Source organism: Falco biarmicus, chromosome 1 (assembly GCF_023638135.1).
Source record: "Falco biarmicus isolate bFalBia1 chromosome 1, bFalBia1.pri, whole genome shotgun sequence".
In the NCBI taxonomy this organism is placed as follows: domain Eukaryota; kingdom Metazoa; phylum Chordata; class Aves; order Falconiformes; family Falconidae; genus Falco; species Falco biarmicus.
Window position 1 is genome coordinate 68,703,417 of NC_079288.1, and position 16,496 is coordinate 68,719,912.

The 16,496-nt window shown below is 39.0% G+C and overlaps 1 protein-coding gene across 1 annotated transcript in view; it reads left to right on the forward strand.

Annotated features, from left to right (window-relative positions):
• Nucleotides 1-9,895, forward strand: part of CHIC2 (cysteine rich hydrophobic domain 2) — a 31,686-nt gene extending 21,791 nt beyond the window's left edge. Inside the window, exon 6 of the mRNA XM_056333016.1 lies at nucleotides 2,707-9,895. Within this exon, the coding sequence (XP_056188991.1) occupies nucleotides 2,707-2,757 (51 nt within the window). The 3' untranslated portion in view covers nucleotides 2,758-9,895. The remainder of the gene's footprint in view (nucleotides 1-2,706) is intronic.
• Nucleotides 9,896-16,496: the final 6,601 nt, after the last annotated feature.

Sequence of the window (16,496 nt, forward strand, 5' to 3'; positions counted from 1 at the left end):
TGAACATGTGCTGATGGAGTGTGAAATTTTAGATGCTGTATAAAGAATCACCACAACTTTGGTTACGCAGCAAGTCAGATATGGCTGTTTTATATAATGTTAATCAAGTCTAAAAGTATGGAAGAAGACCTTTCAACTAAGCTGTTGGAGCTTAAGAAGCCTTTAGCCTTTTTAGATTTTAACTGCCCCTTACCTCAGCTGTCGTGAAAGTATCTTTATCTCTTAATTGGTGTCACTAAAATATTTTTAAGTTAGTCTCTGGAGTTCTGACTTCAGTCTTTGACTGAGACTCCATAAGCCCTTCTTGGAACTATACAGTGAGAAGTTATAAGTGGTTTAAAATGAATGATGTCCAATGTGGGATTTCAGTTTGTTTAGCTTGCAACCTTCTTGCTATTTTTGGTGCTGTTTTTGTTTCCATTTTCAAAATACCTTGGCAGTACATAAATAGGATGAAATTAAGCTGTTAAAATGTAAGAAACATTAGAATTTGTGTAATTTCTTTTAATGCTCTAGGAAATAGGTGGCAGGAAGGGTTAACTGTTTTAAAATAAAGATTAGCCTTTGAGAAATATCTACTGTATTAGTTCTAACATATCTGTGATCTTTCATTACATGTTACTTTGTCTGTTCTTCAAAACAGCAAAGCTGTCATGCATATAAAAATTTTAAAATTTATTAAATAGTTGGAAACGATACTAAAATATTTTTTTTAATCTTCCCCTTATCCCTGTTTCTACATTAGACCTTAATTCTAGCCTGAAACATAAGATCTTTAAAATGCATTTTTTACAGTGATTATTCAGTTCACTGAATAAGCAGACTTTTTGTAACATCTGTTCTGCAAAATTTTTTGGTTTAGTTGTATGAGATGTGACTGAAAATGGAATAAAGCAAATGTCAGAAGGTAGATTAGAGCTTTAGCTAAATTAAGGGTTTTTAAACTTCACTGAATTTTGTTTTTCTGAAGGAAAGCATTGTCACATCCAATGTTTTGCAGATTCAATTGGAAAAAAGCCACATACTATGTTAGTTTGTAAATGCTGTGGCCCAGCAACATTTACAGATGAACATTAATGCTATTAAATACAATTTAAAATCAGTTGACCTGTTTATAAAAGCATGGGCATATAGTTTTACAGAATAAGGATCAAAGATTTTATTTGTTGTTTGTGGAATGTCTAATACATTAACTCTGGATAAATTTAATGAGAATTTTTACAAAACTTCTCTGTACCATTTTATCATTTTCAGTGAACTGATTTGCTTATCTCTTAAAAACTGCCCTTAAAGTTGTGTTCGTGATTTAATTTTAAATAATAACACTTATCCTCAGGTTTTTAAAAACAGGTGATTTAAATTACTCTTGTACCCAAAACTTGGTGCTTTGCCAACTTGAGATTTGAAATCCACTATTGCAGACATTAAATTAAGTAAATAATTACATAGGTGAAATAAAGACAAGATAGTTTTACACCTTTGGCGTAAACACAGTGTTCCAGCTTTACTTCTTGCTTCCTTTTTGAAACTTTGCCTGAATATCAGAAGCCCTGGTACTTCTGAAGCATCCAGTGGTTGACTCATGTCAATGATCAATGAATTCTGAGCAGTTTGCATTGCTGCTGAAAATAAGTCACTTCTGAGTATCTCAAAAAAGAAACTTATACACCTGGTTTTGATATACATTATTTCAAAAGTGTTTGCCTTGGAATTAAAATCAGAAACTGACTTCTTTTCTGATGTTCAGTATGCTATCGGAGATAGAAGGGTTCACTCTCTAAGCAGCAAAGTTGTGTTCTCCTTTACAATCAAAAACATTCAAAAATTTTTCAGACCTCTTCAAAAGGCAAGTTCCCCTTACAAGTAAATAAAATCCTTAGTTATGTCACCAGATGCACTTATTTGTTTATAAATACAAACATCCTGCTGTATTACGACTCTCTAAAGAAAGAAAATGCAGAGGTGAACATTTTCTTCAAGCTTTCTATTTAAAGTAGGATAAATACTTGGGCAGTATTCTGGTCTGTACCCTACCATGTGTACGTAGCTCAGAAACACATAGTTTAAATTTGAATCAGGACCCTAAGAATAATCATACAAAAGCATTAGTTAAGCTTCTTGTTAACTACTTGCAGATTTGTTAGATACAGGAACTTTGCAAAGGTTAGTACACTTTCTATACAAGTTTGGTACTATAAACTTGACTTACCTACCTTAAGTGGAAACAATTTTGAAGTAAAGGGACTTGCATGTGTAATTGAAAATTAACTTTACATACATTGTGCTTTCTGTGTTTTGGTTTTTTTAAATGAATACATTTATCTCTTTCATAATTTTTCCTAATAAAGTAATTTAATTATGTTAAAAAATAAGTACTTATTAGCTTATTTCAGTTTGTTTAGATGTGTTAGGTATGGGTAGGCAAACTTTTCCAGTTGAATTTGGTTCTTTAAGACTTCTGTTTTTTTGCCCCAAAACAATTATATCAAACATGACTTTTCTAATGGTTTCCTACCTAACAAGAGCACTGTGGTCTCTGATAGTCATTAAAACTTGATGTACTTCAAAAAACTCCACAACAACAACCAAACAAAAACAAACAAAGCGAAACAAAACCCAAAGCCCACCTAGCAAATTATAATTGTGATAGATAATAGGATTGCTGCCATCTTCCGTTTAATATATATTTGTTTTCTTTTTATACAGGTCATCCTTATAGAATTTTTACCAAAGACACCGATTTTTCGACCAGATTAGCATTTGATTTATTTATAGAGACTTATTCAAGTATGTTGTCTTTCCAATGGTGCCTTGCTTGGTGCTCTCCTGGTGGTGACATAGCATTGGTTCTACAGAATCTTGTGGTGTTTTCATTCTTTTTTTTTTTTTTTTTTAATAAGAGCGTGTTCTAAGTGCATTTGGTCAAATTCTGCAAAGTAATTTCACACAAATGTTAACTACCACTTAAGTTATTGTTACTTTTGCTACTTCTGTTTATTCATGTATCTTGATTTTCAAAGTCTTTTATATGTGTGCGCGCGTGCGTGTGTACATACATATATATTACTATAAATACACAGCTGAAAATGGTATACAAGTGAGCAGGTATTTTTTTATCCCAAAAGACACAACTGATTGACTGTACATTGTATAAGTCCTTTTAATCATTCATTTACATGCTGAAGTACCTTCTAAGATCTTCCTAAACTTTTGTCAGTAACTAGTCAATTGTAAATGTTTCTATTTCTTTTTGGGATATCAGCTAGCCTCTTCCAACAAAAGGAGATGAAGTTCTTTTTGGAACCCAAATGTCATTGCATTAGTAGAAATCTCTGTGCTTTTCATGAAGAAGTCCTGTCAGCTGGTTCTGAAAAAGTTCTAATTTAAAGATTAAAAAAAACCACAACAAAGCAGCAAAATAGAATTATTTTACTCAGACTAGAAGAATGGCTGAGGCAATTGCATGCATCTGGTTAGTAGAATTAAAGTTCACAAAAATATATTAGTATTGCAGTTTATAATGTAGCTGTCTTAATTCAGGCTAAGGCCATGTATCAGCTTTATTCCTACTGTTTACCAGGTCCTGTACAGGAGTGCAGAAGGATTTGTTTTACTAAAACTTACTGTCCAAGACGACCTTTCAGGGATGGGATTGTGTTTTTTTTTTTTGTTTTAAAGCCACATAAACAGAAAAGAGTTACTAAAGAAATCTTGAACAGTACAGTTCCAGATGCAAATGCAGATGCTGTGTATTAAAAATAATCAAAGCAGGGTACACTGGGCAACAGTGTAAGTTTAAATGTGTTAGATAATTATTGCACCCTTGCTTCTGCTCATTTTGGTTTACAAAGCTTATTTTCTGTGCAAGTATAATAATTTTAACTGGATATATGGTGTATGCTTGGGTCAGGCCAGTTGCATTTTGTTGTCTTCTACTTATATCTTAGTTGTACATATCTTTACAGGTAGTTTTTTTTTCTTTTTATTGCAACTCAATCATATTTTTAAATTTGCTGTAGGTATCTGAAATTACTGTACAGGAACATTAATGTAAGTTAAGATATGTTCCTTGTACAGTTGTGGTAGCAAGCAATAATGTGAATATATGAAAAAACAGATATACTCTGCTTAATATTTGTATGAATGAAAAGTTGATACCACTACAAGAATAATCTCTTTTTAATCTTTTAAATACAAGTTTTATTTCAAGGTAATGTATTACAGATACCTTGATGCTGTGAACTATTTTTCTATATCTTCGAAATATTTATTCTCTGTAAAATATGCTCTAGTGAGTATTATATTCCTAAATTGTTGATAGTGGGAGTGGTCTAGAAAGTTTTAAGTTTTCTTAAATCTAAGCCTTCTGTATCTGTTCCCAAAATTCATCCTTTGCTCAGCTTTTGTCTGTGGATTTCTCTGTTCACTTTGAAAATAGTTCAGCCATGCTTTTCATGGAAGCTTACAAGTGTGTTTCTTTGACTTGATGGAATACGATTTTTAATTAACAAATACCGGTTTTGTGCTGCCTCAGTCTTCTGGGTCCCACAATGGTTTCTCCTTGCAGTAACTGGTTATAATTTTTTTTAAAATCAATTTCAGCTGCTTCTTTAGTACAAACCTGGCTCTGCAGCATTCCTCCTCTCATCTAGAGTATGAATTATAATCTTGGACCAGTTTTGGGGTATGAGGGAGGCCAGAAGCCTAATATTGATGGCAGCTGAAGTTGTGGAGGCTGGAGGTGTAGGGGAGGGGTTGAAATTAAACAGAAATGATAACTGGTGATAAATACTGATGACCAGAAACATACATTAATTTCTTCAAGTGTTCGTTTTCAATAAAATGAATATTGAAACATATAAGGCCTAGATTTTACTACCAGAATTCCCAGTTGACTGTATAGATAGGTCATGGATGCAGTTTTCCATTGGTAGTTCACTAGCATGGAGGGATAGGATGGATATGGCTTGTGATACATTCATAGCAGCACCGCATTCAGCGTGAGCTCTTTGCCTTAGTTTACTACTGAAACTTTCCATACTACATTCTATGACACCGCAACTACCTTGCCAGCAGCACCCAAACCTACCTACAGTAAAGCTAATTTGAGCACAATGTGTGCTGAAACCAGAGTAGTGAACAGTGTGGCTTACAGGTTTACAAAGAGTATCTTGTTAGTAAAGCTTCCACATAAGTGGTAGTACTGGTTAAGATCCTGTCAATGTTTAGGTGCCTCTGCAGTCATTTACTTGGTTAGCAGGCATTTTCTGTATTTTAACAATGACTTTCTCTCTGAGAATTCTAGTATAGGGGTGCGAAGTAGACCTCTGAGCAAATAAAAAGTTAAATCCCTTAGTAAGGAGGATAGACTAATTGCCTCTTAAAGCATTTCTGATATTTTATTAAAACAATGTCTCTGATATAAAGTAAAACCAGGAAACCTGAGAAACTCTGTGTGTGTGTGTGTCTATCTCTGTTTTGCTCAAGTGTTAGTCCTCTGATGAGGTGGAACCCTCACCTAGTAAGAATGTTAAAACATTTTCATACAATCCCTTTAGATTCATTAATTATAACGATAGAAATTGATCATGGCAGGAACTTTATATCATAAACTATTTAATGCCTGCAGCAGTCATCAGGATTTTCCTTTGATGTTGTTTCTAAAATACTAAATTATTTATTTTGTGTGCTAGTGAGAGCACGTACATTACCTTTTTTTGTCCAACTTGCAAAGAATGAAGTTGCAACAGTTTGAGCAGGCCGGAAGCTATGGTAGGGCTTACAGGACACAGTCTACGCTGCTGAAATAAATATTACATTGTACTAACTTGTTCAGCTTCTTGCAACTCAACAATTCCTAGAAATAATCTTTTCTATTTCCAGTTTCCTTGAACAGTAAGGGTTAGGTACCCACTTGATAATAAGCATTTAACAAATGCTAATTATGTCTGTCTCACTTTAGCCTGAAAAACTAATGCTGAAGGCACCAATGATTCCCTGTTAAAGTTAATTATTATTTTTAGATACGCTGGCCTTTAACTGGCCAATAAAGATTGCTTTCTTACTCTTTCAAATCTTTTAGTGATAGGTAGTGATAGGTAGAAATAAGTTCTGGGGCAAAAAGGCTTTTTGTCTGACCCTACATGAATAATTCTGTAGAGCTCATCTGGTGTTAAATAACTATTTGAAGTTTATACTAGGATTGGCAGACTTCACCAGAAATTAAAATATTTATGGAGATAGGTTATAGGAAGTCAGTAATTTTTTTTGGTAATAGCTTAGTAAGAATCATTTCAATAAACTATGTATGCAAATCCAGAATTTCCCATGATACTCAAAAGAGTAGATTGTAAAAACTTTTTACAGTACTTAGATGTATATTATAATCTCTGTATCAATTTCTTAAATGATACTTTTTTGTATATATCAAGACAATGGTGTTTAAATATAATACTCTGTCTCTGAGGTACATGCTTGCTTAAAACTAGTTTTTCATTCTTTTTCTAAAAGTCATTATTTAGCCCTGAAGATTGTAGGGAAGAGCTTTAAAATGCAATCTGTAACTTCTCAGAAGTCAGAAGGCAAAGAAAAAGAACTTGTCTTTATTCACTTCCCTCCACTCCCCACCCCAAAGTCTTAATTTTAAATCAGTCCCCTTGTTTTGGGAGCCCTAGCTTATGGTTTTTGAGCAGCTGGCAATAATGCAAATTGTCCACCAAAAAAGCTCCATTTGTATTCTGAACAATTTAAAGAGATCACTTTAACTGAAGAAGCAAAAGCCTTGTTTAGCAAAGAAAATCCCTGCTTTTAAATTCTCCCAGCACTGCTGTTGAGTAATTAAAAGAAGGATCATGATGACCCTACATTAGGTCAAAATCCAGATGATTTTATGTAAAGGAAATGCTGAATTAGAGAGGTCACAGAGTCCCAAATGTCTTGGATTCATAGTAGTGACTTATTAAGGATAAGTGGTGCTGGCTAGTTTTGTATCAGTGACTAAAATAATTTATGTTGGTCTTCAGCAACCTTGCTTATGAAAAGAAAGCATTTTAGAAATAAAATCTCTATTCATCACTGCTAATCTGCTGTAATTTCTGTGCTTCTCCCTAAAGCCACATTGCATTTCCATCACAAACAGCTAAGTGTATGATCGTTATAATGCCTTTAATAGCCATATTGTAGGTAGAAATATTAACTTCTCAGGGACTAATAGGAAATATGAAAATGGAATTAATGAGCTGAATGCCTATCTGCACGAAGGCTTACTTTGCAAATGGCACCCCACAAAGCTTCTGATTGTATTATGCATGACCATTGTGAATGTTATCAATATACAGCTATGAGAGCTCCCTTCACCCTGTATTGTTAGGCTGCTGAATGTTAAAAGTATGTTGGATAAGGATAAATGAAATTTTTTTGCTGATTTGGATAGAGTGATTATTTCTAATGGTGCTACCTTTTTAATTCCTGTGTTTATTCTTTGTAAAGTTCTCTCTGTAGGCTGGGTGAATCAGGGGATACTGGTGTACTGACAAAACAGTATCGTTCTTAAGGAAGTGGAAAAATTTTGAGGGGAGAAGTATGTGAAGCAAAAAAATTCACTGCTGAAATCATGCATTTGTTGTTCATTAGTTACAGATAGCTACTTGGGTTGTTTTGTTGGTAACAGTATTTTGCAGTTTATTAATTTTTGAACTTCATCTTTTTGCACACTGATGTTTCAGTCAGCATGGACTGAATTAGAGACTAACCTTGAAGACTTAAAAAAACAACCAAAAAAACCTCCTTGCATGAAACTTCATATGTTGGCAGTTGTGCTGGTGTATGTATCTCTACCATGTGACACCTGGGTAATACATCTTTCATAAACTACATTTTATTGTTCTCATGGAAGAAGTCCTTTTAAAATATTCCTCTGCTTTGTTTAGCTCATATTACATTAATAATTATTTTTTTGAAAAAAGACTCATAAATGCTTGTTTCCTCAGAATACAATGGACCATTAGGAAAGGTTTAGCGAGGCAAAAGATGAAATGTAGGAACTGGAAGAAGCAACATCCAAAAGACTGAATTTGGGGATTAGGTTTGGAATTTTGACTTTGATGATAAATAGCTTTGAACTGAACGAAATGGTATGGAATAACGAAAAGTAAAAGTTAGCAATCCATTTCAGTAATTTTGTAGAGTGTCTTAATTTCTGTTACATTTTTTGATTTGAGTAAGTGTGTTATTGATTTATTTTGGTTATGCCTGAACTGATAGACAATTCTGCTATTGTGCTGATTTTGAGGTAAGCTTCCTTCTAAACTCAGCATCTCTTAGTTGAAAATATCCAGACCAAAACGGAATCGCTGAGAGCTGCCCAATGAGTAGAGGACAGGCTCTTCCTAAGCTGGAGCCTGTAATGCATGGCTGATTGTTTCCAAAGAAAATTCTTGACTTGTCCAGACAGCTCCTGGCATGTGACAGTGTATCTAAGGCCCAGGAATAGGATCCAGTTAGGACAGTTTAGGTTCAGGTAAGTAAGAGAGGCTTTTGTAGTTAGTGGCAGCTTTTATGGAGAAGGGAACCATTGACAAGTGCTCACTTTTGGAGGGCAGATAGTAGATTTTTATAATGTTTATTGAAATATGTTTGCGTGTTCTCCCCCTTCTCTCCCTGCCCCCCCCCCCTCCCCGCACCCCCTTAAAACTTCATCATTGAAGGTTATTTTACCTCATGTTGAAAACTAGACTTGGTAGTTAGCTCATTTTTTTTCTGTTACAGTTTTTTTAGGTTTGGGAATCCATTTTTTTAAATCACATTTAGAATTTTTTAAAAAAAGTCAGATAGCCTCACAACTGATAATTTTTAGTGGCTCTATGTTTAAACTTGATCTCATTGTACCAATATAAATATCTCACTCATCCACTCTAAATGTTTCTCTCTGATCCTTCTGTGCTTGCAACAGGCTTTCTAACTTGTTAGGAGTGCTTGCAACAGGCTTTCTAACTTGTTAGGATATGCACTGTACCTCCTTGTTATTGTCAATGAGCAGTTTGGTTTAGTGAGATTACAAGGAATGCAGAGTAGTTCCTGATTTGAAGAGTGTAACTTGGATTCTTCTTTCCATAAAAAAACCAAACCTGAGTGGCAATCGGAATACAAAACTAATTCCAAACATAAATTTTAAGAACAGTAAACGACAAAACAGTGCCTAAATGCTGTGTGCTAAATTTGTTCTGTCTAATTCATGTTGCTTTAAACGAATTTGCAGAGAATTGCATAGGATTGTGTGTGCTTAGGAAAAATTTGTTAAATGTCTGAACCAGTAGCGGTAAATAAATCACTGAAAGGATGTTATCTTTCAAGAAGGTCAACTTAAAAAACAGTGTTTTGGACTATGTTAAAAATCCATTTCAGGCAGAAAATGCGTAAGCAATAATTCAACTTAGAACTGGATATTAAGGAAGCTGCTATTTATAGAGAGGCTTGATGGTAATTTTGCCTGTTGGGCATCTCCTCTCATCAAGAGTTTAGAAATACAGGGTTGCTGTGATTTCCACTATTGTAACATTCCGCTTCAAATATTTAAGTCTGGGTGGGAGACTGAAAGCTTAGAGGCCAGTACTGTGTTCACACGGTGCACGGCATTGGGAGGAGAAGGTAGGAAGAAAAGGATTTTTTTTTTTTTTTAAAGGCTGCACAATTGTATATATGCATATTTAAGAGTATTTAACCATGTCTGCTAAATTACTGAAGTTAATCTATTGTTGAATTATAGAATATTATTTAATGCATCCACATCATTTTTTCCTGACCTGACCCAGAATTGGAATGGACTCCAAAATTTTTTTTAAAGCATTTCTTAAGTTGTATGTATTATAAACAAATAAAAGACTTGTTAACCAATCCACTAAGCCTTACTGGTTTTTGTCTATCCAGTATGTTAGGGGGTGGGGGTGGTAGGGAGGGGAAGAAAAAGAAAAAACCCCGAAACTTCTGTGTTATGATACAATGGTGTCTCCTAATTTTCAGTTGATACTTTTGGTCTGAATTGGGGGTGGGTGGATTTAAAACGATTTGGAGTAATTCAGGTGACTCTGGGACTGGAGTTAACCAAGTTTAGAGGCATTGCCTGCCTTAAGTGTTTCAGACTGGCTTTTCATTAAGTCCACATTTAGAGTTCTTTAAGCTTTTCAAGCCCTACTGGTGGTAGAATTTATTATACGTATCACCATTATGGTTGGATAGTAATGTTGAAGCTGTGTATATGCTTTTTGTAAAAAAATACAGTAGGGTTCTGAGATATACAAGATATACTTTCCATCTAGTTAAGGCACACCCCATTTATTCAGAAAGGAATCGCCGCCATCTGTGTAATTCCCGCATCTCTAAGATGCTCGGGTCCGAAGGGCCGGTTAACCCGAACCTTGCGAACAAAGGTGTGCTCCGGGGACCGTCTCGGTTCTCTCAACCCAGCCGCTTTCCTTTGCGTGGAACATTTTACAGCTCTTCGGTTACCCTAGCACGGCGATCTGAACAGGCTCTTCATAACGCGCGCTGTCTGTGCCCTGTAACGTGCGTGCGTGTGTGTTCCAGCGGGGCCGTGCAAAAAGCGCGGGCGGGGCGGGCGGCGCTGCCCGGCGGTGCGGGGCGTCCCGGGTGTTGTAATTCGGGCTTGCAAAGCGGTATGATACAATGTTACTGAGCAGAAAAGCGGACGATAGATTTAATGTAGCCAATTGTGTACTTCTGAAAAAAAGAGTAACTGTTCAGTGTGAGTTAATTTTGGATTTTTTCAGCATCTTTCTTTTCGGCTTTGTGCCGCATTCTTCTAGACAAATGCGTATTCCATGTGGGCCACTGTTCTGCTAAATGCTCTCAGTTCTCCTTTTGCAATCAAGATTATGTTGCTAAGGAGATTTTGCTTTTATTGGTGCCATTGATTTGTGTTAATACGTTTTGAATACCTCTCGGTATTCTTCCGTAGACAAGGCCAAAAGAAAAACTTCCCTGAGTTTCCCAATTTACATTACAAATGGAGCGGTGGTGTAATGAAGCCGATATAAAGTGGGCAGTTGAAAGGGAACTAAAGAAGGGCACTCAAGTGAGAAATGAAGAAATGTGCCGAGAGCGGTCTGCGGGCCGCCTCCGGCCCAGCTGCGGGAGCGGGCCCGGGCCGGCGCAGGGGCAGCGGGGACGGCCCGCGCCTCCGGCCGCCGGACCACCCACCCGCCGCGGCCCGGCTCCGCGGATTACGCCGCCGCTTCCGACCGGCCGCCACAAAGCGCGCCCCCCGCCCGCCGTCCCGGGGCCCTCGCCCGCCGCCCCTCGGGGCTGCCGTGCCCGCAGCCGGGCCCCCGCTCCGCGGGCAGCCGCCCCCTCGGCGGGAGGCGGGAAGGCTCTGGGGCGGCGGAGCGTGGGCTCGGCCTCGGCGGGCCGCCCCGGGGCCCAGCGCCCGCCGCCCTCGCACCCTCCGGGTGGGCGCCCTCGCACCGGCCCCGCCGCCCGGGCTCTGCGATGGGGCACGGGAGCGCAGCGGGACCTGCTGTGTCCCTGTGCCGCCGGGGCCGGGCTGTGGCCGGAGCCCGCCCCGGGGCACTGCCCCTGCCAGGGGCGGCGGGGCTGGCCAGGCACTGCCTCAGCCTTCCACCTCTGCCCGCGCGTTAGGAACAGACAGCCCCCCGGCCCCAGAACCAAACCAGCCCACCAAACTAAAAAGAAAAAACAACACTTTAAATTAACAAAACACAATTTGAGAACACCCAAAGCCTTTGAACTTTGTGCTCGTAGATGACTCCGCTGAGGACAAGCCCCAGGAGGACACTGGGCCTCCCGCCCTCATGTTGGTGATCGGTGGACGGGGACCTCCCCTGGCTGCTCTCGCTCTTCCGCATTACACGGGCGAGCTCCTGAAGGACTCAAAGACCTGGCACGAAAAGATTATTCAAAGAACATTCACACCAGAAAGCCAAAGACTGTTCCCATCTTCTGGGATCTGCCATCACAGAAACCTTCTGGCTGCGGTGATCTAAACCTCTGCCCCCTGGTTGGTGTCAGGATGGCATGGTGAAGGCCTGGGTCTGTGTCCATGAACAAGGTACAGGAGCCTTTGCTGAGCAATGTCTGTGCTTGCAAAGCGCCTTGGTGGTTGCACTGCAGATATTCAGAGGTGAGGACTTCTGTTGCCTAGCCCTCGGGTGTCCCGGGGAAGTGCTGTGAGCCCTGTGCTAACCAACCAGCTGGGACAATAACTGGTTTCGGCACCTGCTTTAGGTTTTGGTTTTCCCCTGACGTGGGGAGGTGAACCAAAGTCACAGTGTCGCTTGACTTCTGATCCAAAGGAGCAAATGTGTTTCGAGATGGAAAGGGTTGCTCTGCCTTTTGCATCAGGACCAGCAGTCTGCTTGATGTTGTATACTGCTTACTGCGAAAAGGTCCCGTTGCACTTATGTAGGCTCGGCTTCTTTCTTCACATTGCTCCACGTTGTTCAAGCCAGAGGTCTTCATTCTCAGACTGTTATTCACGTTATATGTAGCATAAACTTTCTTTCTGGCACTCTCACTCTCTGCAGTGTTAAGCTCCTGCCAGTAGGATAGGAACTCAGGCTTGCTGAATAGATGGGAGGAGGAAAAAAGCTCAGCCTTTCTACCTGTTCTTCTGCGTGACCTTCTGAAGACTCCAGGTATTAAATGACTTACTCCTGTTTGTGTGCCTTTGAATATCTGGATCTTGAGCGGTATTTCATAAGGAGAGAGAAATGTGTAAGGATAGCTATTCTATCTAAATTATGCAAAATCATTTCAGCAGTAGGTTTTACTCAGGACTTTGTGCTATTCTGCATTAATTTCACAGTTCTAAGTGAAATCCTTCATTGTGTTTCAAAAGCACGTGCCCAAATGCATTATCTTTAATATGCTTTTTCATACCTTTTCCAACACAGTCCGTGGAAAGTGCCTGTTTTTATATGAGATGAGTTTTTCAGGTTAATGAGGATAAGGCACAGAATTCCTACCGTATTGTGTGCCATTGAATATACAGTAGAAATAAATTAAGAGAGACAGACAGTGTTTTAAAATCCTCTTTCATTTAGGCATTTTGTTTAGCATTCAGAACACAGCCACATTACATGATTAGCTGATTTTAATGAGTGTCCTCTAATCAGTTAAATGAAAGTGTGTGGAAAACCTAAAAAGATTACTTTATATTTGTGGAAACAGTCTGTTTACATTATTATACCTCAGCTAAGAGGATACTTGGCATGTATGATGCATCTAAGAGAAAAATGTGGAAGGCCAAAGAGACCTTGAAGACAATTGGATCCAGCCCATTCTCTCTCTCCTCACAATGCAAGCTCTGATGACTTAGTATTTTAATTAATGTCAACCCTTACCATCAGTGCTCATGGGAACAATCATTAAACCAACACAAAAACATTTTAAATGGCTGGCAACCTACCAGATACTGAGCTAAGCATTCCCATGGTAGAGTGGATGGTTTCATAGCCAATTCAGCACTGGATTAAATACGTTCTCTAATAGTACTGGCTCGAAAGGCTATTATTTTTATACTAAACAATGCAGTATGGTTTCTAAGTTCTTCTATTTTAAAATGTTTTTATATTTACTTCCCGACACTGGTATCAGTGTTATTTATATGGATGTGGTTGAATTTTACTCTTTGTTGTTACTAAAACTTGTTTTTCCTTTTCATCCTGTTCCCCCCATTTTTTGGTTTCTTTGCCACTAAACCAAAACCATATTTATTTTTTTTCTCTCAGGTAATTTGCATGATCACACACAGCCTAAACCAACAGTTGGTTTCCTACATAGCTCTAAAAATTGCTGGCTGAGTGAATTTTAAAATTGGACAACTTATTTTTGGTTTTGTATTATGTTACTTTTGCACGGTAGGAACTGGGTCATGCCTCTGCCTACCTAGTAGGTACTCTGCTCTCCTCACCGCTGCAATATTTGCTTGCCAAATGTACTAAGTAGCTTGATCTTTCTTATTCCTCGAAGGCCTTTTTCCCTCCTCCCATCTTCTGTGTTTGCTGTTTGCTCAAATTGTTTAAACGTGGAGCTCAATGACAGGCTATTAGCGCTGACTGGAGCCACACATAATGTGGCCACATGTTGTGTAAGCTTCACAACTTGTCTGCTAATTCGCCTCAGGCCTGACCTGAAATACCCTTGCTATTCTAGCTCTTAGCCCTTCCCCAGCAGAGACAGACACTCGTGCTAACTCACATTATGACACATCATGCATTGACTCACATAACAACACATCAGTGGGGTCTGTGATTCGGGGCCAAATTCTGCTTTGCTTTCTGCCGGACGTAGTGCGGTGGGAGTCAGTGAATCTGCCTGAGGAGGGGAAGAGGACAGAGCCAGCCGTGTTGTAAGGATGGGGATGAGGATGAGAACTCTTCCCACTTCTGGTGCGACCCGTCAGAAGTGAAAGCCTGCGGTTGCAGTGCATCCGGCAGGCAGCGTGAGAGGCACTGCTCTCCTCTGCCCACAGCTCTGTGAATCCCACTGATGGCTCCCTAGGGAAAATACAATTTCCATAGAAAGTCCACAAGTGATGAGGAAGGAACATGGCAGGGGAAGCACAGGCTGGCAAGCGGAGAGTGTTCTCGATTTCATTCTTGTCATTGGGATCTCTGATGCCACTGTGTTGGGTACAGGAAGGACGGAGGGTTTAGTCAAGTGGTCAGAAAAAAGGGCAGCCCATTTAGGAAGAAGATGAGGCTAATGAAATACATACTGAGAAGTTCAGAGCATTTACTTCTTAGAAGAGGCAATTTAACTAGAAAGTAAATGAACGTGGAAGGATCCAAGCAGTAGAAAGTGAAGAGATCAATGCAGATGTATAGCACTAGTATCCAAAAAAGAAATTAATTGGAGGAATGAATTTCAGATGATGAAGTAAATTGATTAGGAAGAAGGGTGCATGGTAGATTATGGTAGGCTATGGGACTGACGGGTTGATGCAGCTGATCAGAGAATGGAGATAAAGAAAGGAAACCTTAAAAAGGCTATGGAAGCCCCAACAACAGTGTACAAACTGTTTAAAAAGACTAGTAAAGCCAAGAACAGACTAGGAAAGGAGAACAAGAAAGCTTTGGGAGAGTGGAATTCAGGAGAACATGGAGAAGTATGTAGTGAAGTGTAGTGAAAATTAGTGAATTATGAGCAAAGGAAGACAGACAGTACAGAAAGAAAAAATAAGGGGTAATTCTGAAGACCAGGAGGGAAAGGATTTAGAGGTGAAAAGGGGAGAGCTATGTGAATTGAAACTGGGGGGGGGAAGAAATGAGGTAGTCACAGAGAAAGGGGGGGGGGGGCGGGAAAGGAGCAGAAGGAGTATACAGACAATGTACAGTCTGTGTACAACCTCTTCAGGAATATTTTTAAACCTTCTAAAATATGGACAGCTTTGGAAACAGCAAACCTGATGACCATCAGCTCTGTTTCAGCATATCCATCTTCATCCTATAGAATGAACAATTGGGAAGCTCCTTACCATTCCCATTTAATGAATGCACTTTCACACTCATGCGGTTTTTAAGTTACAGGAAGAACTCTTGCCCCATTTTATTCTTTCTGCATCCTGTCACCCTGAAATGCTTCCAATATTCAGTCCCCCAACTATCTCAGAGATCGAGACCCACAACATGCTCTTCTGCTGTGTTCTCAGATCCTTGCTGAGCTTTTCCTCATTCACAACCTGAATTCCCTCACATGGGGAGATAGGAGTAGCAGGGGAGACTGCGTTTTACCCTTAATAAGCTGCTACAAACATCCTTCCCCTTAAACCGATTTTTTTCCCTAAAGATGAAGGGTTGTTTTTAAAAGCACTGTAATGATCTAAGTTTTTTTTCCCCCCTTCAATTCAGTTTATGACCCGTATTACAAACATAGCTGTAAAACCTTCAGTTGCTACAATGTCCAGAAGGTCTCTGGCAAAGTCATCATCTGTTTCATAAAGGTGAAATTTGCTGTAGACAGATGAATAGAGTTTCTTTAGCTGAGGCATATAATTAGACCAACAGAATTTTCATGCAAATTCCTCCCGTAGGAATAATGAACAAATATACAGAATTTAGCATGCCATGCCAGACCACGGGCTAAGGACAGATGTTCAAAGGATCTGTAAAAAATTGAAGCCAGGCAGCTAAAACCAATTTAAAGTTCATGTAACCAAGTCTGTGACAAAGATCTAGCCTTTTCTTGAAATGCATCTATGAAGTGTGTGGTGCACTAGTTTGCATAGCAAATAGGTGTTTGTATTTATATAGTGAAGCTTAAAAGTTCAAATTAGGATAGTAAGCTTGTTTCTCTACGTGCTGTACAAATACGTGTGCTAGAGATGGACCTTGTTTGAAAGAACATGCAAGTAGTTAAACAAAAGAGGCAAACAGAAAAGCTGAATACAAGCAAAATATCTTGTTAGTTCCCTCAGAAATAATGGTGCTTCTTCATCATTTCCCCCTACTCATTTCAACCGC